This window comes from Pan paniscus, chromosome 1, assembly GCF_029289425.2.
Source record: "Pan paniscus chromosome 1, NHGRI_mPanPan1-v2.0_pri, whole genome shotgun sequence".
Lineage (NCBI taxonomy): Eukaryota > Metazoa > Chordata > Mammalia > Primates > Hominidae > Pan > Pan paniscus.
In genome coordinates, this window is record NC_073249.2 from 14,814,211 (window position 1) to 14,838,029 (window position 23,819).

Here is a 23,819-nt window from a genome sequence, read left to right on the forward strand (position 1 = left end):
GCTCCAAGACCCTCTGCAGATACCAAAATCTGCAGATGCTCAAGTTTCTTATATAAAATGGTATAGTATTTGCATATAATCTATACATATCCTCCCTTATACAGGCATACCTTATTTTATTGCACTTGATTTATTGTGCTTCACAGATAATGCATTTTTTACAAATTGAAGGTTTGTGGCAACCTTGTGTCAACCATATCTATCTGTGCCATTTTCCCAACAGCATGTGTCTCTGTTAGTTTTGCTAATTCTCAGAGTATTTCAAATGTTTTCATTGCTTCATCTATTATGGTGATCTGTGATCAGTGATCTTTGATGTTACTTTTATAATTGCTTTGGGGTGCCACAAACTGTACCCATGTAAGATGGTGAACTTAACTGATAAATGTGTGTGTTCTGGCTGGGTGCGGTGGCTCACTCCTGTAATCCCAGCACTTTGGGAGGCTGAGGCGGGTGGATTCCTTGAGGTCAGGAGTTTGAGACCAGCCTGGCCAACATGGTGAAACACCGTCTCTACTAAAAATACAAAAATTAACTGGGCATGGTGGCACGCGCCTGTAGTCCCAGCTACTCAGGAAGCTGAGGCAGGAGAATCGCTTGAACCCAGGAGGCAGAGGTTGCAGTGAGCCGAGATCACGCCACTGCACTGCAGCCTGGTGACAGAGCAAGACTCATCTCAAAAAAAAAAAAAAAAATTGTGTGTTCTGACTGCTCCTCTCACTGGCTGCCATCTCTCTCTTCTCCTCAGGACTCCCTATTCCCTGAGACAACAATATTGAAATTAGGCCAATTAATAACACTATTGATGGCCTCTAAAGTGTTCAAGTGAAAGGAAAAGTGGCACGTCTCTTGCTTTAAATCAAAAGCTAGAAATGAAAGAGCTTAGTGAGGAAGCCAATGTCAAAAGCTGACACAGGCCAAAAGCTAGGCCTCTTGCACCAAATGCTTAGCCAAGTTGTGAATGCAAAGGAAAAGTTCTTGAAATTAAAAGTGCGACTCCAGTGAACACATAAATAAGAAAGTGAAAGTCTTATTGCTGATATGGAGAAAGTTTGAGTTTTCTGGATAGACGATCAAACCAGCCACAATATTCCCTTAAACCAAAGCCTTATCCAGAGCAAAGCCCTAGTTGTCTTCAATTTTATAAAGGCTGAGAGGTGAGGAAGCTACAGCAGAAAACTGTGAAGCTAGCAGACATTGGTTAATGAAGCGTGAGGAAAGAAACTACCTCCAAAAAAGAGCAAGGTGAAGAAGCAAGTGCTCATGCAGAAGCTGCAGCAAATCATCCAGACTAGCTAAGATCACTGATGAAGGTGGCCACACTACACAGATTTTCAACGTTGATGAAACAGCCTTCTTTTGGAAGAGGATGCCATCTAGGACTTTCAGAGCTAGAGAGAAGTCAATGCCTGGCTTCAAAGTTTTAAAGGACAGGCAACTTGTTAGGGGCTAATAATGCAGCAGGTGACCTCAGGTTAGAGGAAGGAACTGCAGATGTGGTAGAAATAACAAGAGAACTAGAATTAGAAGTGAAGCCTGGCCGGGTGTGGTGGCTCATGCCTGTAATCCTAGCATTGGGAGGCCGAGGTGGGAAGATCACTTGAGGTGAGGAGTTTGAGACCAGCCTGGCCAACATGGTGAAACCCCATCTCTACCAAAAAATACAAAAATTAGCTAGGTGTGGTACGCCTCTATAGTCCCAGCTACTTGGGAGGCTGTGGTGGGAGAATCGTTTGAACCCGGGAAGCAGAGGTTGCAGTGAGCCAAGATCGCACCATTGCACTCCAGCCTGAGTGACAGTGAGACCCTGTCTCAAAAAAAAAAAAAAAAAAAAAAAAAAAGCCTGATGTGACAATTGCTGCAATCTCATGATCTTGAATGGATGAGAAGTTGCTTCTTATGGATGAGCAAAGAAAATGATTTCTTGAGATAGAACCGATTCCTGGTGAAGATGCTGTGAATACTGTTGGAATAACAAAGCATTTAGAATATGACATCAGCTCAGGTGATAAAGCAGCAGCAGGGTTTAAGAGGATTGACTCCAATTTTGGAAGTAGTTCTACCATAGGTAAAATACTATCAAACAGCATTGCACACTACAGAGAGAGAAATCTTTTGTGAAATGAAGAGTCAATCAATACAGCAAACTTAATTGTCTTAAGAAATTGCCACAGCCACCCCAAACTTCAGCAACCACCCCCCACCTTGATCAGTCTGCAGCCATCAACATCGAGGCAAGACCCTCTACCAGCAAAAGGATGACAACTCGCTGAAGACTCAGAGAATCTTTAGCATTTTTTAGTAACAAAAAGTATTTTAAAATTAAGGCATATACACTGAGTAGACATAATGCTATTGCACTTACTAGACAACAGTATAAACATAACTTCTATGTGTACTGGAAAACCAAAACATTTGTGTAACCCACTCTACTGTGATATTCACTTTAATGCAGTGGTCTGTAACCAAACCTGCATTATCTTTGAGGTATGCCTATACTTTAAATCATCTCAATGACTTACAATACCTAATACAATGTAAATAGGTGTTATACTGGATTTTTAAATTTTTATTATTTTTACTCTTTTGTTTTTCCTTTTCCCAAAAATTTTCTCTTCGGGGTTGAATCCATGGATGCAGAACCCACAGAGGGCCAACTGTGTACCTCTCCATTTAATCTGATGTAGTCTGCTTCCAAGTGTTTTCTAGTTCTCAGCATAGAGGCCTCCATATATTAGATTTATACCTAAAAGTATTCCTTTAATTTTTTTTGGTGCTATTCACAAATGGTATTTTTAAGTTTTAAATTCCAGTTGTTTATTGCTGATATATAGGAATATAATTTTCCTTGTGTATATTGACCTTGTTTCCTGCAACCTTTCTATGATTGACTTATAGTTCTAGGAGCTCTTTTTGTGCATCCATTGGTACATTCTACAAGATGATTGATAGTATTTATTATATGTGAGTAGAGCTAGTTTTCTTTCTTCCTTCCCAGTGTGTATGCTTTTTCTTTTTTGTCTCACTGGACTAGCTAGACATCCAGTTACTGTCCCAACATTAAGTGTTGATATTAGCTATGGGCTTTTTTATAGATGGCTTTTATTATTTTACTTGGATATTTTAAGTTCACCCTTCTTCCTTATAAACCTTCCACAAACCCTCATCATTTCTCACTTGGGTTGTTGTAATAGCTCTTGCCTGTATTAAAATGCTAACTCCCATTTATTTCACTTCTATGTATATTATAAATTTTATCTGCCTACTACCCATCCTCTAATTAAAAACAAAACAAAACAAAAGTGCATGTGTTTATAACAGGTTTTACTTTTTTTCTTAAAATAGAGATTTCTTACTAAATACCATTTTATTTCATTTCTTCACAGATCTTCTGGTTCTTGATCATCTTAATTATCAAGTGTCGTATATAGGGAACAAGTATTGATGTTCACTATGATTCAAACTATTACGGTTCCATAGTCAGTGGAGCTTTTTCAATGTCCAGAAAGAATACTTTCAATCTTTATGAACAGTCTAGGATTTTGCAGTTGTTTCTGAAGGCTCAAATTGTCCTGCTTCAAATTTTTCTTTGAATTTTAAGTAGTCTCTTCTTTTATCAAAATATTTTATCTGTTGGAAAAAAAAAGGATTTGAAATAAGGGCAAGTTATGCAGCTTAGATAAGCAAAAGCACAGATTTAAATGTAACATATTATTCAACATAAATTTAAGTGATTTATATTCTAGAACCATTTTGTGTGTGTGTGTGTCAGTTGTAACTATGAATGATGTTTTTCTTTTTTTTTATTATACTTTAAGTTTTAGGGTACACGTGCACAACGTGCAGGTTAGTTACATATGTATACATGTGCCATGTTGGTGTGCTGTACCCAGTAACTCGCCATTTAACATTAGGTATACCTCCTAATGCTATCTGTCCTCCCTTCCCCCCACCCCACAACAGGCCCCGGTGTGTGATGTTCCCTTTCCTGTGATGTGTTCTCATTGTCTAGAACCATTTTGAATTGAGGCATTTGATGAATAAGTCTCTGAGGAGAGTACAGACCAGTGAATCCTAATCCTTTTTGGATTATAGACCATATTGAGAATTTGAATAACTCAGGAACCTTCTCAAGAAATGGACCCATGTGCACACAGGTCAGGCTTGCTGGCGAGTTCAGAGTCCACAGAGCTCTCAGGTAGGTCAGAAGGCTTCAAATGAGAACACATTGGACCATTTTTCTTACCTCCCTTCCCTTCCTTCCATTCCCTTCCCTCCCTCCCTCCCTTCCTTCCTTCTCTCTCTCTTTCTTTCTTTCTTGACAGAGAGTCTCGCTCTGTCACCCAGGCTGGAGTGCAGTGGAGCAATCTCGGCTCACTGCAACGTCCGCCTCCCAGGTTCAAGCTATTCTCTGGCCTCAGCCTCCCAAGTAGCTGCAATTACAGGCACCTGCTACCATGCCCGGCTACTTTTTTTGTATTTTTAGTAGCGATGGGGTTTTGCCATCTTGGCCAGGCTGGTCTCGAACTCCTGACCTCAAGTGATCCACCTGCCTTGGCCTCCCAAAGCGCTGGCAGGCGTGAGCCACCACACTGAGCCTGGACCATTTTTCTTATCAACTCTAAATTCATCTTCATTGTCAGACCAGAAAACACTAGTTCTTTTGTTAAAAGCCTTTCTTCGGATTTAATTCTTAAATATTTCAGTGGTGCTTGTAAGTAAAAATTATCTTGGACTGCAAATGTAAAAATCTGCCCTGCGCTGTATCAATCAAGCTAGGATAACAGACACACACAAAGTCAGCTGAAAGGAAACATGTCTCCTGAGGGTGTACGACAGCCACGGAGTGTGCTAATAGATCCGTTATTTGAGTGATTACTGCTTTCTTATTCATTGGGAAATCTTGTTCTCTAAAATCAAAAACTACCAGAAACTTGCTGTTTGAAGTCTGATCTGTAAGAAGGAAACATCCCACTTTTGTCTAGAAGATCTACGGCGCCCTAACACAGAAGCAGCCTTGATCTCCAACCCAGCTCCAGGATGTCAAATAACATTTCTCAACATGAACATGACACTCAATCTTTTAACTTCAAAGAAAGAAAACCCTGGTCCACTTTTCGATCCAGAGCTGACGACGACACCTATGCTTTGTACTGAGGTTGTCAAAACACCATTTCATTTAAATTTTACCTAAACTCCATTCTTCCCCTAAACTTCTAATAACTCTCTTTTTCTTTGTTGGTGAGATGCCCACAGTTCTCTGGTGTGTGGTCTTCCTGGTTATAAGCATTCACAAATCAGACTATACATTCATCCCTGGTGGTCTCAGGCTGATTGGGCTAGGATGGATGTTATATAAGGATACCAAAGGAAGAAGTGGACATTGACCTTAACATTTTTGTGACAAATTAATAGATGTTTGCATCTCCTGTCACATCTCCAACTGCCTAAGACAACTCCATTTAGAGGTCCTACTGACGGTGCAGTCCCAACTTGTCCAGAACTTTGCTCCTCTCCAAACATGTTTCTCCTCCAATACCTATTTCAATGAACGCATCACATCCACCTAGACACTTACATCTCTTTTCCCTTCTTCACTGCCACAGCACAAACCCTCATCATTTCTCACTTGGGTTGCTGTAACAGCTCTTTCACTGGCTTCTCTGTTTCTAGGCTCAACCATCCTTAATTCACCTGTCCCAGGCTGCCAGAGTATAATCTTTCTGAAAGCCAAATTTGATCAGGTCACTTGCTTGTTTGAAGATCTTTCAAGGTATCCATATTGCCTTTAAGGTTTGTAAGACAAACAAGGCCACTGATGGCTTCATCCCTGCGCCCCTGTCCATCCTCTCTGAATCTACCAGCAGTCCCCGAACTGTTTGTCCTACAGAGCTACCCCATGCTCATTTCCTGTGTGTCTTGATTCCACGCCTTTGCATATTACCACATTCTGCCTGGAAAGCTCTCCTCCCTAGCCCTCACCTTCTCTTTCAACCAACAGCCTAAACCCTCAACACACGGTCCTTTCTCTAAAAGGCTAATGAATCAACAAGGATTCATTGAGAAATACTGTATACACATACGCGAGTGGTCTCTAAACCACTGAATAAGACCCAGGACAGTAGTGTGAATGCCAAAATACTGGGATTTCTGAGACATTTCAAAGTTTTATAGAAAAAAGACAATATATGAATTTGATATTAAGATCAAAGATCTTGGATATCTGGTTGCTCTGTTTGTGGAACTTTGTTAGATGATGCTAGAATGATAGGCCTGATCCCTGCTCCTAAGTTAGGAACAATAGGAGCCTTTTATTTTATTTTATTTTTGAGACAGAGTCTTACTCTGTCACCCAAGCTGGAGTGCAGTGGCGTGATCTTGGCTCACTGCAACCTCTGCCTACCAGGTTCCAGTGATTCTCCTGCCTCAGCCTCCCGAGTAGCTGGGACTACAGGCACGTGCCACCGCGCCTGGCTAATTTTTGTATTTTTAGTAGAGATAGGGTTTCGCCATGTTGGCCAGGCTGGTCTCGAACTCCTGACCTCAGGTGATCCACCTGCCTTGGGAGTGGCAAAGATCACACCACTGCACTCCAGCCTGGGCAACAGAGTGAGACTGTCTGGGGAAAAAAAAAAAAAATTAAAAAATTACCTCCCTGGCCTCCCGTCTCTTGGCTCTAACTTATGCTATTTTCTTCTTACTGTCCCTTAAACACATCGGTGCAGGTTTTTGTTGCTTTTTTTGTTTGTTTTGTTTTTTTCAAAAAAAAAAAAAAAAAAAACCAGAGTCTTGTACTCACCCAGGCTGGAGTGCAGTGGCATGATCTCAGCTTACTGGAAACTCCACCTCCCGGGTTCAAGCAATTCTCCTGCCTCAGCCTCCCAAATAGTTGGGATTACAGGTGCCCACCATCACACCCAGCTAATTTTTGTATTTTTAGTAGAGACTGGGTTTTGCCATGTTGGCCAGGCTGGTCTCAAATCCTGACCTCAGGTGATCCGCCCACCTCGGCCTCCCAAAGTGCTGGGATTACAGGCATGAGCAACTGCGCCTGGCCCATCAGTGCAGGTTTCTGGCTGTTTCATTCTCTCTGCCTGGAATCGTCTTCACCAGGTATCTGCCTATCTGTTCCCTAACTTTTTTCATAACTTTGTGAAAACAGTTACTGTATAAATAAAACCTTTCTTGACCATCTTACTTAAACCTGTACCCTTGTTTGATTTTTCATCCTATCACTTATCACCATATAACATCCTTTTAATTCTACTACTTGTCTCTCTCCCCATACTAGAATGTATGCTACATGAGGGCTGAGCACTTTGTCTATTTTTCCTTGCTGTATTTTCCTATGGCACATAGGAGGTGCTCAATAGATATTTGTGGAATGACTAAATGAACAGGATATGCACCAAAAAAATGACTATGGAGCTGAAGTAGGGCCATCATCTATATTTGGGAGATTTTTTTTCTCTATCATTCCATTAAAATGGGCAGGTTATGTGTTCTTGAACTTTAATAAATACTCTTTTTACAAAACACGTGAATGTACTTTTCTTGTCAGAAGGGGAACACTGAGTCTCCGCTCTAGATCCATTAACTGTAATACTCCTTCCCCGGACAACACAAGTGCTTTAACTGATGATGAACACAGTCATTCCTCTCCTTCACCCCCTGGCAGCAAGACTGGCTACAGAGAGCTTGCACTCAGCTCTGCGGTTCTACGGGTGAGTTTTATAGGTACACACCCCATGTGGGGGTGCTGTGGTAGCTTCATGCTGCCTGCATCTGGACAGGTGAGGTAATGGCCACTATTGGGCCTCTGTCCAGATTCCCTCTGCAGACCCATGCACCCACTCCCCGCTGTGCTGGGCAGTGGCTAACACCAGATGGCTGCCCCCTTCTCCAGAGACCTGCCCCTCAGCCAATGCCAATGACTGGCAGGCACAAAAGCCATGAATTATGGTGCAATTTACACTCCAGAGCTTCCAGAAGGATCAGAGTGAAGCTGGACAGCAGCTGAGCTCACAGCCCTAACTTATCTAGTCTCCCTCCCGAGAACACTCCAATAATTCAGTCAAGGCTGACACGCAGGTCCCGGGTCCTAAGTTGATGCTGGTGTCTTTCACTGAAGCTGGAAGCATGGGAGGAGAGGCCTACTGGGTGCAGGTCATGAGTGTGGGCCCTGCTAACCTGATGGGATTAATGTCCTTATAAGAAGAGGAAGAGCTGGGTGCAGTGGCTCACGCCTGTAATCCCAGCACTTTGGGAGGCCAAGGCGGGTGGAACAAGAGGTCAGGAGTTCAAGACCAGCCTGGCCAAGATGGTGAAACCCCATCTCTACTAAAACTACAAAAAGTCACTGGGTGTGGTGGCGGGTGCTTGTAATCCCAGCTACTCAGGAGGCTGAGGCAGGAGAACTGCTTGAACCTGGGCAGCAGAGGTTGCAGTGAGCTGAGATCACACCACTGCACCCCAGCCTGGGTGACAGAGTGAGACTCTGTCTCAACAACAACAACAACAACAACAAAAAAAAAGAGGAGAAAGAGACTGGACCTCTCTCTCTCTCTCTCTGTTGGGTGGCAACACAGCAAGAAGGTAGCTGTCTACAAGCCAGGAGGACGGCCCTCATCACAAACTGACCATGCTGGCATGCTGATCTCGGACCTCCAGCCTCCAAAACTGTGAGAAATAAATTTCTATAAGGTATTTTGTTATGACAGCCTGGGCTAAGATAGGCATCAACACATAAGCTGGGACTTCAAGCCATGGCTGTAAACAGGATTGCCTTGGACGAGTGAGTAGCAGAGAAGGGAGCTCTAATGAACACGGGCATTTAACAGACTCACAGCAAGGCATTCCAAAGAGCGGTGGCTGCCAGACACGAATGAAGAAACTGGGTGAGAGAACCGTAAAGGGACCCAAGGAGACAGGGCTTTTGTATTCAAGTAGACTTGAATGATAACTCAGTTTCTAGAACTACATGAGACTTGTGCAAGCTATTTTCATGGATCCTTTTCTTGCATGGTAGGCATAGGAAGAAGTATATGGGGTCTGGAATCAGACTACTGAGTTCAAATCCAGGCTCTGTTACTACAAGTGACTTCATGTCAATGTGCCCTTACCTATAAAACCGCTAAGAGAGTTCCACGAGGGATAAATAAGATAGATGACACATTTCAAGTGTGTAGAGTGTAGAGGATGTGCTCAATTCATGTTAGCGGTGACTAGGACGCAGTGACCTGGAGAGAGGTTGGGGCCTCAGGGGATGGCACCCAGTCTGCTTGAGTGAGAGAGATGTACATACAATCAAGAACCAAATGGCTGGTTGTAAAAACCCTTTCTGACACACAGACTGGAAGCTGCCCCTGAAGTGTGGGAGTGGGAGCCATCAGGCTGGAGAAAAAGCAGTGGGTTGCAGGAGGAGAGAGAGGATAAAAGTGGGATCGAAGGGGAACTCCTTAAGCCTGGAGTTCCTCTCAATGCATCTGCCTAATGGGAAAACTACAGATGTATAATATTTCCTTCTGGAGTCATTATCTAATTCAATCATAGAGTCCCACACTGATCAGTTTTCAGTTTACATGTCAAGTTATGCATTTTGTTGTCATAACAATCCCATGAGATAGGTTGTAACAGGCTGGTTTTACAGATGAAGAGTTCATCTAAAGCAATGCCTGGCCAGGCGTGGTGACTCACGCCTGTTAATCCCAGTGCTTTGGGAGGTCGAGGTGGGAAGATCACTTGAGCCCAGGAGTTCGAGCCCAGCCTGGGCAACATAGTGAGATCCTGTCTTTACAAAATAATTTTAAAAATTAGCCAGGCATGGTGGCAAATGCCTATAGTGCCAGCTTCTCAGGAGGTTTAGGCGGGAAGATCGCTTGAGGCCAGGAGGTCAAGGCTGCAGTGAGCTATGATCACGCCACTACACTCAAGCCAGGGTGACAGATTGAGAACCTGTCTCTAAAAATTAAAGAAAGAAAAATAAAGTAATTTCTGTTCACTGTGTTCATCCCCAGCTCAGCCACCAATACGACCCCTCCCTGCATCACAGCCTTCTTGTGGCCTCCTTCAGAGCCTTTTAAAGGTTTGAGGTATGAGAGGGTAAAACCCCTAAAACCACTTCAACTCTAAAAGTATCTGTTTTCCAACTACATGGTATATTTTGGAGCAGCATAAGACAGTGAAAAAGCACAGGCAAATCCAAGTTCAAATCCCACACCAGCCAGTTAGGCCTGCCTTAAAATTACAGTTTTGCCACTTGCTGAGTAATAACAAGCGAGTTACTTCAATGCTCTGAGCTTCAGCTGCCTCCTCTGGAGATGGAGAATAACAACGTCTCACTCTGTGGCCCAGGCTGGAATGCAGTGGCGTGATCTTGGCTCACTGCAACCTCCACCTCCCAGGTCCTGGTTCAAGCAATTCTCCTGCCTCAGCCTCCTGAGTAGCTGGGATTAGAGGCATGTGCCACCATGCCCATCTATTTTTTTTTTTTTTTGTATTTTTAGTAGAGATGGGGTTTCACTATGTCGGCCAGGCTGGTCTTGAACTCCTGACCTCGTGATCTGCCTGCCTCAGCCTCCCAAAGTGCTGGGATTACAGGCGTGAGCCACCGCACCCAGCCAACAACACCTATCTTAACAGGTACTGGTGAAGATGAAAATGTCAAGCACTTAGCACACACAGCCACTTACTAACCTCAGTAATAGTCCTCTTTCCAATCCCCCCTTATACTAAGGATGGGGATACAGCGCTTGAATGCCTGTCAGGGAGACAGAATCCACCATATGAACCTTTTCTTTCTTCTGCTTACCAAACTCCTTTCTTTATATTTTGGGTATATGATGACTTATAGGATTTTGGGTGAGCAACTGGGAATGCTTTATTTCTGATAGTAGCTCTAGGTCAATAATTTTGCCAACTCCTGCCCAAGATTAAATACTACCCCTTCAGAAGATCCTGGAAAAGTCTACCAGTGAAATGAACTGGAATTTTTTGGTTACTGTTCATATGTTTGTTGTGTTTTTCGATGCTCTTTAATGTGTCAGTTGACATTCTCCAAAGATCTAGCTGATGTAAGTGCATCAAATAAGGCTGAATTACCAGGCAAGGTTTTCTCTGCGCCTCAAAGAAACTGTTAATTGACATGCCTCAGAGAGTGCTTCATGTCAGCCTACCACTCACAGTATAAGCTCGATGTATCTTAACAGGGAAGAGAAACACATCAAAGTGTGACTTACCCACTGTTGGGGACAACTTGATTCGAAAGAGCTTCTTAACTTCTTGCATTGAGAAGCATCCTCTAAGTTCTCATCTAAACACTTCCAGTACTCATCCCGGGCCCCCCAGCAGACCTGTCTTTCCTTCATAGATGGGGCTGCCATTCCTACTGCGATGAAGCTGTTGGCCAAAATCATATTTGAGATTAACAATGAACTTTGTAATCTGAAGAGAAGGTAAGGAAAGAGGAAAACTGTCAATTTCCTCTTCCTTTAAAACTAAAAAAAAAAAAAAACAAAAAAAACAAAACCATGCTTAGGGATTTTGATGAGGCAACTGAACCCAATCAGTTCTCAGTGGCAGCATAAGGCCACCCGCTCTTGAGGCTTATCTCACACTGTGTGATTTGATCCCTGCTGGGGCGGCAGCGTGGGCTCAGAAAGCCCGGCTGAGAACTGTGGTTCTGTCCCAGTCGCTTAGGGCAGCTCATTTATTCTCTCCGAGCCCGTTTCCCACCAGTAAAGCGGGGACAGCAGTGCCTAGTTTACAGGGTTACTGTTCGAACCTAAGCGCTGTAAAAACAGGTGTGTGGGGGCCACAATCACCAAGCAGGCGATTGGAGTGCCACCCCGTTTTGCACAAGAGGAACCCGCGGCTCGGGGACAGTAAGGGACCTCCCGGGCCCATAGTCCACGCGCGCCCCACCCGGACCCATCAGCAAGCCGACCTCTCTGCCCGCCCACGTCCGGCTTCCTTTCGATGTCGACGGGAGGAAACGGTCACGCAGGCCACCAACCGGCGGTGGAGGGCGCGGTGCCGAGTCCTGCCACTGCAGGGTCGCCCCGCTGGCTCGAGCTCTAGAAGCGTAGACCTCCCCAGCCACAAAAAGCAATTCACGCGGCGAAACCGCGGACTCTTTTGACCCTTCCGAGCTACCATTTACTTTCCATAGAAGGGCGGGACTTCCTGTTTCGCTTTTATCTGTAAGACCGACTTCCGGCCTTCAAGGACAAGAAGGGTATATACGTATATATCATCGCACGGTGTGTCCCGGAAGGCTTGATATGCTAGTCCCGCGGGACAAGGCGAGCCGAGGAGTTTGTGTGGAAGTTTGCATCTGAGAGTGCGAGAGCTGGACGGAGTGTTACAGAGCCGCGATGCCTTCTCGTTTTGTTTTGTTTTTGATACAGGGTCTCGCTCTTCCGCCCAGTCTCGAGTGCAGTGGTGAGAACACGGCTTACTGCAGCCTCAAAATCCTGGACCCAAAAGATCCTCCCCCCTCAGCCTGCCTCCCAGGTAGCTGGGACTACAGGCGCACAACACCATCTCTTCTTGGATTAAAAGAAAAGGATGAAACGGGCCCCAGAAAGAGGCGGTGACGTCCCAGAACCCTTGGCAGGGGAGTTGGGAAAATAAATATTTGTATTGTTTTAATCTCCCTTGTGGCTTTTTTTAACCCCCGAAACAGCAAGGTATTTTTAAAAGGGATGAAGAGAGTTGCTTCAAATGTTTTGAGACGTTGTTATTTTTAATATGTGAGTGAATATCTTAGAAACAAAATGAACAAGAAATAAAAATTTTAGAAAATATATATGAGTTAATCTCTCAGCAGAATCTTTATTAAAAAGCATGTTTATGGTCAGTCATCTGGCACCCCGTTCTCTTAATAGATCCCATCTGCTCCATCATCTAGTTCTAAAACATTTATATAAGATGCAATTTACAATTTTGCACTCAGTGTAGTTTGATCCATTCCAAATTCAATATATGCAGACTTTTCCGGGTGGCGATGTGAGGCTAAGTACCACCAAATATGTGTTCTGCAATATAGAAAGTATTTCCCCCATAGTTAATGCACTCTCATAGTGGAGTTACTTTAGCTTTACCAGAGCCACCCCCTTCTTTTACATCATGTCTATTGACGTCAGTTTACATATAGATATCTTTTAAATATGACTGATGGGATATAAAAGGAATGAAAGGAGTCTTAGATGACTTCTGAGTCTAAAAAGGAAATGTGTTTTAAATTTAAAATTTATAAGTACCTAATGAAAAATACATATGAAACAAAGTGAAGCGACAGAATTACAAAGAAAAAAATGCCTGGTCATATTGGGTAATTTTAACAGGGCTTTCTCACTAATTGTTAAGACTAGCAAGAGAGAAATTAAGGATATAGGAAACGTGAATAACATGATGTAAAAATGACGCAATTAATATGTACAGAACAACACGACCAAAATCAGAATGTACAGTTTTTTGAAAGCAGACACATCACCACAGTCAACCACATACTTAGTTATAAAGCAACTCAAGAAATTTTGAAAATTGAAATAATTGTCATTTTTTACTACAGTGCATTTAAGATAGAAATCAATAAAGAACTGTAAAAACAAGTCTGAATAACAGAGACAGAGTCAATGGTATTGAGAAAATATTTTGAACTGAACCATAAAATACAATAGCAACACCTGTGGGATGAAACTGAAGCAGCACTTACAGGGACATTTATAGCCATAAGTAAGTGTATTAGAAGAGTCTGAAAAGTCTTGAGCTGAAAATCCCTTTTCAAGAAGTTAGAAAAAGGACAGCAAAATAAGACAGAAAATAGAAGGACAGAAATAATGTTAAGAGCAGAAATTAACGAAATGAAAAATAAAAGCAGTGGTGTACCAGAGCCAGCCTGTACTGGCATGGGAGAGCCAATTGTGCACACCTCTTGGCAACTCCATGATCAATAACATCAAATAAGTAGCTTGAAGTCACCCACGATGGGACTGTTTACACTATGGAACTCAACAAACAAGCCAGGATTTTGTTTTATGTTTGGGGCCAATTCAAATAAGTAGCTTGAAGTCAACCATGATGGGACTGTTTACACTATGGAAATCAACAAACAAGCCAGGATTCTATGTTTGGAGCTAACTCACTAGCACATCACAGCATAGAATAGGTTGAAAGAAACCAAAAGTTGATTTTTTTTGGAAAAGAACAAATTAAAATTGGCAAACATCTAATAGCTATAAAAGGAGGGATGGCAACAATCTTTATCAAGAATGGAAACTAGAAATACTATAGACATCAAAAAAGTTAGATAATCTTGTAAACAATTTAGTGCAAATAAGATTTAGATGACCGTACAAATTTCAAGAAAAACAAGTAACTCAAAAGTAGAGAAATTATTACATAATTTGAATGAGTAGTGAAGAATCTTCATACAAATCCCAGGTACGTGGCTCCACCAGTAAGTTCCTACAAACTTTGAAATAATTCCATTCTTACTGAATAAGGCTACCATAACTTTTGTACTAATTATAAAATCCCCAAACCTCTGAAACACCACACACTTTGGAACTCATTTGGTGAAAAATACGACTTAAAGTAACATGAGGCTCTTTATAGTTGTTACTAACATTATCACTTAGGTGACTGCATATGCTTTTCTGTAGAAATATTAATGTATTTCATTATGGGTACTGTCCCAGTTCTTGTTGAGAATATTATACAATATATGTTGTATGTTTCATACTACCCTTCTAATATTTAAAATAGTCTATATTTCAAACATCTGGCTCCAGGGATTTCAGGTAAGTTATGTGGACCTATATAAGAAAAAATCTTTATGACTTAGGTTAAGAGGAATTTTTAGCCATAAAGGAAAGCCTCAGTAATTATCAAATGATGTGGCCAGGCGCGGTGACTCACGCCTGTAGTCCCAGCACTTTGGGAAGCTGAGGCAGACGGATCATGAGGTAAGGAGTTCGAGACCAGCCTGGCCAACATGGTGAAACCCCGTCTCTAATAAAGATACAAAAAATTAGCCGGATGTGGTGGTGTGTGCCTGTAATCCCAGCTACTCAGGAGGCTGATGCAGGAGAATTGCTTGAACTCAGGAGGCGGAGGTTGCAGTGAGCTGAGATCGTGCCATTGCACTCCAGCCTGGGCAACAGGGAGAGACTCCGTCAAAAAAAAAAAAAAAAAAAAAAAAGATGTATTACATACATAAAAATATTGGGCTACATAAAAGTAATGGACTTTTGTTTACCAAACAATACCATGAAGCAAGTGAAAAAGGATTAGTATTCAGAATATACAAATAACACAAATCAATAAGAAATAGACTTGCCCATTTTGAAAATGGGCAAAAAGCTTAAACAGGCACAACACCAAATGCAAATGACTAATATATGAAAGGACCAACATTCTCATTAGTAACTATAGAAAGGAACATGAAAATAACAATGCAGTACTATTAGACACCCAGCAGATCAAAAAATAATTTAAAAGTCTGACAGAAACAAGTTTTAAGGAAGAAGCAAGGAATATCCTCATACACTGTGGTAGCATAAGTTGATACAATCAGGGAAAACAGTGTGGCATTATCTAGTAAGATTGAATTATCTAGTAACATTGAAGATACACATTCACTGTGACTCAGCAACTCTACAGAATTTCCTGTACATATGCATTTTTTTAATAGCTGAAACCATTATGCAACTCAAACTTGTATCAACAATAGAATGGATAAATTATGGTATAGTCATACTGTGAAATATAATACAGCAACAAAGAGAAACAAACGATTATTTACAATAACATGGTGAATTGCCATACTGAGACAACCAACGAATACAGAATGTTTCCACTTACATAAAGTTCAAAAATGGGCAGAACTCTACTGTATTGTTTAAAATAACAGTCATAAGTAGTAAAACTATACAGAAAAGCTAAGGAATGATTATCACAAATGTTCCTCTCTAGGGTAAGAAAGGAGATATGATCAGGGAGGGGCACATGGTGGGGCTCCTGGGATGTGGAGAATGTTTTGTTTATGGACCTGAGTGTTCGCTTGATAATTATTCTTTAAATAAACTGTACATATATGTTTTATTCACTTTTCCATAGGAATGTATATCTCACAATTTCTAAACAAATAAAATGAGTAATTGACCTGAGGAAGGTCATCTTTAATAAATTTGATTTACAGAAAGGCAAAAATAGTGGTCACACAGAATATTTGTAGTGTTATTACTAAATTTTTAATGAATTTAGTATCTTAAGTGCTCTTCGAGGTCAAAAGTTAGTGGTCTCTAGTGCTAAATGCCACCGTGCACCTAAGCAATTCCTAGTGGTCTGTGGTAAGCTTAAGGGATAGACAAGGAACTTATTACCAGAGAGATGTAGTGAGTTGCAATAACATTCCCCACCCTACCCCTGAAGAAGTCTAGTTCGCCAGTTGGGAAATGCTGGTTTCACTAACAGAGCAAAAACAAACTAGAAGAGAGGAATTTTGGGGTGTCGACAAGAAAAAGAAAATTAACACAGGATAACAATTGCAAAGACCATTTCACCTTACAAAATCTTAAAGATTAAAATGGAAGAATGTGGGTGCCATAAAATGATTTCAAGTGTGCTGTTTTGACACAAAGAGGGTGTAATCACCCAGCCTATGTTTGGAGGAGAGAGGAGGCGAGGAGGAGTCAGTGTGAAGAGGTGGAAGACGTGTTGTACTGGGTTGCCATCCAGAGGAAATTTTGAGTGGGTGCTCTCTAGTCGGAACGAAGTAGATCCCCAAACCACTGGTGGGCAGGGCCAGACAGACCCAGTCGCACTGAAAATGTATGTGTTGTTTTTCTGTTGCTGCCCACAGACTTTTATTTATAATCTGTACTGTTACAAAGCAGTTATCACAGACACCTACTCACGGGCACAGACCGGAGAACGATTCCCTTGACTTCAGTGTTGCTACAGCGATCTTCCGAATTTCTTCTAGATCTCTGTGCTGTCTCCTTGCCTTCCTCAACCCCCTTAACTATAGGTATACGCCAAGATGCTGTCCCTTCATTTCTCTGTCTCTCTCGCTCTCCTCTCTCTCTCTCTGCATTGTTTTAGTTGGTGAGTCAATTCACTCTGATAGTTTCAGTTAGCACTTCTGTCACAACGACTTGCAAGACTATGTTTTGGTCCTTAAAAGAACCTTTGTGACAGTTTTCTTGTTCCACGTCCCTACTGGATATCTTCACTTGTTTATCTTTCCATCATTCCGAGACGTTCAGAACTGGACTCGATGTTTTCTCTCTAGAAGCGCTGCTCTTCTTAAGCTGTTCTTTTTCATCAGTTCCACAAGTCCTTTGTCTTCCCGTTAGAAGCCTTCCAGTTCTCTTTTATGCTCCCTGCTCTGTATTTACATAGCCAGTTCATTTCACAGACATTATGCGTCTGTGCAGTGCCAACCTCCATGGTAGGCCTTGGGGATAAAGACAAATAAGAGGCCAGTGGCCCATGCCTGTAATCCCAGCACTTTGGGAGGCTGAGGCGGGTGGATCATGAGGTCAGGAGATTGAGACCATCCTGGCTAACAGGGTGAAACACCGTCTCTACTAAAAATACAAAAAATTAGCCAGGCGTGATGGCGGGTGCCTGTAGTCCCAGCTACTCAGGAGGTTGAGGCAGGAGAATGGCATGAACCCGGGAGGCGGAGGTTGCAGTGAGCTGAGATCGTGCCACTGCACTCCAGCCTGGGCAACAGAGCGAGACTCCGTCTCAAAAAGAAAAAAAAAAGACAAATAAGGTAGGTCTCAGCCTTTGAGAAGCTCAGTCTAGTGGAGGACATGGACCATATTATCCTCTAATAAAGGGCAATAAGAGCTATGATAGAGGCAGGCATCCAATGCAATGGGTGTCCAGAACAAGAGTTTGCCAAGAGACCTCAAAAAGGGGAACACAGGTGGTATTAGAAACAGCACAGTGGAATGGAGAAGAGTATTGTGTTCAGAGGCAGACTACACTTGAATTCTATTTCCTCCAGTGTCAAGCTGTGCAACCTTGGTCAGGTTACTGAATCTTTATATACATTGGTTCCCTCGACTGAAAATGTGGGTGGTAATATAGACCTTAGGTTTCTTGTGAAAGTTAAATGAAACAAGCCATGCAAAGCACTTAGAAGAGTGTCTAGCACATTAAAAAATTTCATTCATTCAACATACATACATATATATATATATAGAGAGAGAGAGAGAGAGCACTTACTATGTGCTGTTTTAGGGGCTTAGGAGACATCAGAGAACATATAGATAAAAATTCCTACCCTCATGGAATGTGCATTTTAGCAGGGAGACAATAAGCAATAGACATAACAAATAAAGTATATGTAGTATGTTAGGTAAGTGTTATAGGAAAAAGAAAAAAGAAAATGTTAATTATTAATATTACTGTATTATAGAAGTCACTTTATCTTAGACTTAAAGGAAGAGAAGTCTTATAAACAGAATAATGTTTCATCTCATCTAAGATGCATTCATCATAAGTTGCACTCTTCTCCTTCTCCTTCTCCTCCTTCTTCTTCTTCTTTTTGAGACAGAGTGTCACTCTGTCCCCCAGGCTGGAGTGCAGTGGCCCGATCTCAGCTCACTGCAACCTCTTCCTCCCGGGTTCAAGTCATTCTCCTGCCCAGCCTCCCGAGTAGCTGGGACTACAGGCGCGTATCACCACGCCGGGCTAATTTTTTGAATTTTTAGTAGAGACGGGGTTTCACCGTATTAGCCAGGATGGTCTTGATCTCCTGACCTTGTGATTCGCCTGCCTTGGCCTCCCAAAGTGCTGGGATTACAGGCGTGAGTCACCGCACCCGGCCTGCACCATTATTTTATATACGACTAAGAAAAGAAAAAACATTGCCAAATTGAGTATAACACAATGCTTTTTATTACCGAGGATTTTTCTTTTTGTTTTTGAGACAGAGTCTTGCTTTGTTGCCCAGGCTGGAGTGCAGTGGCATGATCTCAGCTCACTGCAACCTCCGCCTCCCGGATTCAAGCTATTCTCATGCCTCAGCCTCCCAGGTAGCTGGGATTTCAGGTGCCCACTACCACACCCAGCTAATTTTTGTATTTTTAGTAGAGGTGGGGTTTCTCCATGTTGGCCAGACTGGTCTCGAATTCCTGACCTCGAGTGATCCACCTGCCTCAGCTTCCCGAAATGCTGGGATTACAGACGTGAGCCCAGCCCTACCTAAGATTTTTATCTTAAACATTAAAACCTATTTAGACATATTTAGGCATGGATTATTTTCATTGTATTATACTTTTAAATACATTAAAATGAAAATAAAAGCAGAAATTGATTAAGGTATTCCTAAAACTTCTTTATATTTAGTCCTCTAAATCACTTTTTGATTCAGTCAGAAATGTCTTCCCTTCCCTTCCAGGCAAAGCAAGCAGTAATACGAATGTCCAGAGATAGGGCAGAACCAGTCTCTTGAGAACAGTGAACAGCTTACTATCCCTGGAACATAGGGTGCAGGATGGGGGTTTGTGGGAAAGAGGTGAGGAGGTCTCTCTATCATTAGAGCCTACTGTTCCTTGATTAAAAACAACTCTCAACTCTTTTCTTCTTAATTCACAACATTCACGTATTCAACAGACACTCAGTCCCTACCACCAATATGGGGCCACACGGTGGTCCAGACACAGTCCTAGCCCCCAAGTTGCTTTCAAGCCCCCATACCTGGGTCCTTGTATAACAGATCCTGATTCTTCTTGGCCTGAGGCTCCAGATTCTTTCCCTTGCATCCATCCTTGCCCTACTCTGCTGGGCAAGTCTTACACAAGCGCCACTTTCATCACGTTGCTCTGATCCATCCTCAGGCACAAATGATGAACAGCTATTTGATTTCTCAGCCTGATATTAGGAGTCTCTAGTCTCTGCAATCTGACTCCAGCCTTCCATAACCTATTGGTTGTTCCCTGGTCCTTCGGTCAGGCCCCTTCTTGGCCGGTGCACCCACCCACTCATTCCCACATCTATGCTGGTTCTTACCTTTGCTCTCACCTTTGATGCTCTTCTCCAACCTGCTCAGCAACAAAATCTGATGCACTGGCCCATATCCTTTCAGAAGCCTTCAGTGACAGGAGAGCACACTCATTTGGCCTTTTCCTGATGGCTTTTGTATTCCTAGCCAGTACAACATGTTCTGTAATTAGCCCACTCCGCAGCCAGGCACGGTGGCTCATGCCTGTAATCCCAGCAATTTGGGAGGCTGAGGCAGGCAGATCATTTGAGGTCAGGAGTTCGAGACAAGCCTGGTCAACATGGTGAAACCCTGTCTCTACTAAAAAATACAAAAAATTAACTGGGTGTGGTGGCGCACACCTGTAATCTCAGCTACTTGGGAGGCTGAGGCATGAGAATCGTTTGAACCCGGGAGGTGGAGGTTGCAGTGAGCTGAGATCGCACCACTGCACTCCAGCCTGGGCGACAGAGCGAGACTTTCTCTCAATAAATAAATAAATAAAAATAAATAAATACATAAATAAATACAAATTAGCCCTCTCCATTTATTTCATGGTCTGTTTGATGTGAAATCCCTGCCCTCAGTTCTGCTTAGAGAAGGGGTTTGGTAATTTCCCATTTATTCCTTATAGTACATAATACCTTGTCGCTACATATGGGAAACACCTAAGACACAGCTGCCATTTGCATGAAGAATGCACAGTGAAAAGAGGAATTGGACTGCTGTATACATAATATCTCTCATTTGACATACAAAGGTTTATGGAGTGAGTGTGTCTTATGCACTATGCCTGATGTTCGGGGAAGCACAGCTCAATGAAATGCAGTCTTTGCCTTTGATTTGTTCATAGTCTGGTGGGGAAGTCAGATATGAAAACCTAAAGTCACACTGTAATAAAAACTAATCCTGAGCTGTGGGCCGAGGCTTGTGAGCATGGAGGATGGGGTAGCACATCCTTTCTGGGAGAATCAGAGGGGCCTTCACTGAGCAAGTGAACTTGGAGGCTACACTGAAGAAAGAGTGAATGTTTCCCAGATAGGAAGGGAAAAGGAGGCATTTGAAGCAGAGATAAGTGCAAAGGCCTGAGAACCTAAAAGAACTTAGTGCCTTATTGTTCTCAGCCTCACTGAGTACTTCCTAATTTAGAGCCTTGCATTGGCTGACCCCTGGGGTTCCTCTGCCTGGGGTGGTTTCTCCAACCACTTCTTCGCCTCCAAGTCTTGGCTCATCAAGTCCTAAGCAATTCTCCCTATTTAAATTAAAACCTGCTCGCACGTCCATTGTCCAATATGCCAACACCAGTTTTGAATATTCCATTCTTTCCCCGTTGATTTAAGATATCAATTTCATCCATGAGAGCTTGTAATATTTATAGTTTATAATATTATAGCTGAGCAAATCTATTTATCAACTATATATGTATCTGTATATCTATATATCTACCTAGTTAGCTATCAACCTATATGTTTGTATGTATATATTCTTTTTTTTTTTGAGACGGAGTCTTGCTCTGTCGCCTAGGCTGGAGTGCAGTGGCGCGATCTCGGCTCACCACAATCTCTGCCTCCTGGGTTCAAGCGATTCTCATGCCTCAGCCTCCTGAATAGCTGGGATTACAGACATGCGCCACTACGCCCGGCTAATTTTTTGTATTTTCAGTAGAGATGGGGTTTCACCATATTGGCCAGGCTGGTCTCGAACTCCCGACCTCAGATGATCCACCCGCCTCGGCCTCCCAAAGTGCTAGGATTGCAGACGTGAGCCACCGCGCCCAGCCGTATGTATGTATTCATCCACCCATCCATCCATCATCCATCTATACAGCTAAGCTTGCATTGTGCTATTCACTCAAAACCCACACATTTTTATTGCTGTTGCTGTTATTAAATGCTTTCTTAATCACTGAAAGAAGTATATTAAAATATGTCACAATTATTATATATTTGTCTCTGTTTATATTTCTAACAGTTATAGCTTACAGCTATCTTGTTAGGTATATATGATTATATATACCATCAACATACATTTCTTATTTACTCATTTAACATTTCTGGCCTTGAATTTTATTAACTGATATTAATATTACCTCATTTCCTTTCATTTTTGTAGCATTTCCTTAGCGTATCTTTTAAAAATCATGTATTTGCATCCTTTTTTGGGTCATTTTGTTTTAGTTTTAGTTTCACCTCTTGTACAGAGCATACGGTGACACTGAAAATTCTTCGGTGAGAATCTCTGTTTTTTTTTTTTTTTGAGACAGAGTCTTACTCTGTTGCCGGGCTGGAGTGCAGTGGCACAATCTTGGCTCACTGCAACCTCCACCTCCGGAGTTCAGGTGATTCCCCAGCCTCAGCCTCCCAAGTAGCTAGGCCTACAGGCACACGCCACCATGCCTGGCTAATTTTTATTTTGTATTTTAGTAGACACGGAGTTTCAACATGTTGGCCAAAATGGTCTCGATCTCCTGACCTTGTGATCCGCCCACCTTGGCCTCCCAAAGTGCTGAGATTACAGGCGTGAGCCACCTCGTCCAGCTGAGAATCTCTGTTCTTAATGGATGATTGTAACCTATTTTCATTTACAAGGATTACAGTTGCATCCGAAATTATTCCAGTCTGACCAGGCCTGTTTCTGGTAGGAGGGAAAAGAGTATAAATGAGAACCCATGCCTCATATGCTTGGTACTTAAAAGTTATGAATCAAGCTGAAAATAAAATGATTTTTCCTGTACCTTGACAAGTGTACCTTCATAACAGCAACATTTAAAAAGATGTATAAAGGTATGGTTTTTATAAAGTTGCCAAAATGTCAAAGATGGCTGAATTTAATTATTATTACAGTCCTGTTGATGAATCAGCAATATTTGATTCAGCAACAAAATAATCTATTCAAAAGTATGTATTCTGTAAAATGTATCTTTCTTGCCTTTGTTTCAGCAAAATTGTTAATTACGTTGTTAAAAGAAAGAGTTTCTAGATCCTGAGGTAGAACTTAGGCAAAAAATAAAATATAAAAAACAGAAGGAGTTTCACATAATTTGTATACAGATCTAAAAGAATTAAGAAGTAAATATAATTGTGTTCAAATTACACCAAATATATATTTATAAAAAGTGTAAATTAAAGTAAATGTAAAGAATTTTTAAAAAGTTATTTTTACATATTTTCATGATGTGGTTATGCTAAAGTATTCAAACTTATCTATTAAAATCTATAAGGCAAAACCAGTGATAATCAAGGTCTATGAAACAATAAATCATTATTATTATAATGAGTTGAGTTTTTATTTAATTTTCTAAACATTTAATTACATACTTACTAAATGTGTTTGTAAAAAATATTTACAAGTTTAGTGTACAAAGTTTGGCTGTCAGTATAACAAATTGGTATCATGTCTCACTCTAGACCTTTAAGCATACATCTTTAAGAGTATTATGAATTGTTTAATAATAAAAATGTGGTTGGGCACTGTGGCTCATGCCTCTAATCCCAGCGCTTTGGGAGGTCAAGGCGGGCAGGTCACTTGAGGTCAGGAGTTCGAGACCAGCCTGACCAACATGGTGAAGCCCTGTCTCTACCAAAAGAATACAAAAATTAGCTGGGCGTGGTCGTGCATGTCTGTTGTCCCAGCAAATCAGGAGGCTGAAGTGGGAGAATCTCTTGAACCTGGGAGGCGGAGGTTGCAGTGAGCCGAGATCACGCCACTGCACTCCACCCTGGGCAAGAGAGCGAGACCCCTTTAAAAAAAAAAAATTGCAAACTGTTCTGCAATTTCTGAGAGCAACTATTATGAACATCACACTAATTTGTAA

The 23,819-nt window shown here is 41.9% G+C and overlaps 1 protein-coding gene and 1 long non-coding RNA gene across 4 annotated transcripts in view; one reads left to right on the forward strand and one right to left on the reverse strand.

Moving 5' to 3' along the window:
- Positions 1-3,307: 3,307 nt before the first annotated feature.
- LOC100973340 (cytochrome c oxidase assembly factor 6 homolog) overlaps positions 3,308-23,819 on the reverse strand; it is a 53,511-nt gene continuing 32,999 nt past the window's right edge. The window contains exons 1-3 of one of the 3 annotated variants that reach the window (XM_055101285.3): positions 11,945-12,456; positions 11,238-11,397; positions 3,308-3,630 (exon numbers count right to left, since the gene is read on the reverse strand). In XM_055101285.3, the coding sequence (XP_054957260.2) occupies positions 3,535-3,630; positions 11,238-11,397; positions 11,945-12,156 (468 nt within the window). In that variant the 5' untranslated portion in view covers positions 12,157-12,456 and the 3' untranslated portion in view covers positions 3,308-3,534. Of the gene's footprint in view, positions 3,631-11,237; positions 11,398-11,782; positions 12,457-23,819 lie in introns of those variants that run through there. The other 2 variants (XM_055101316.3, XM_055101357.3) reach the window with 2 other exon arrangements.
- Positions 12,100-12,809, forward strand: LOC117977509 (uncharacterized). Its single transcript, XR_004668684.4, has 2 exons — positions 12,100-12,235; positions 12,408-12,809. It is a non-coding gene; the product is annotated as an uncharacterized LOC117977509 (long non-coding RNA).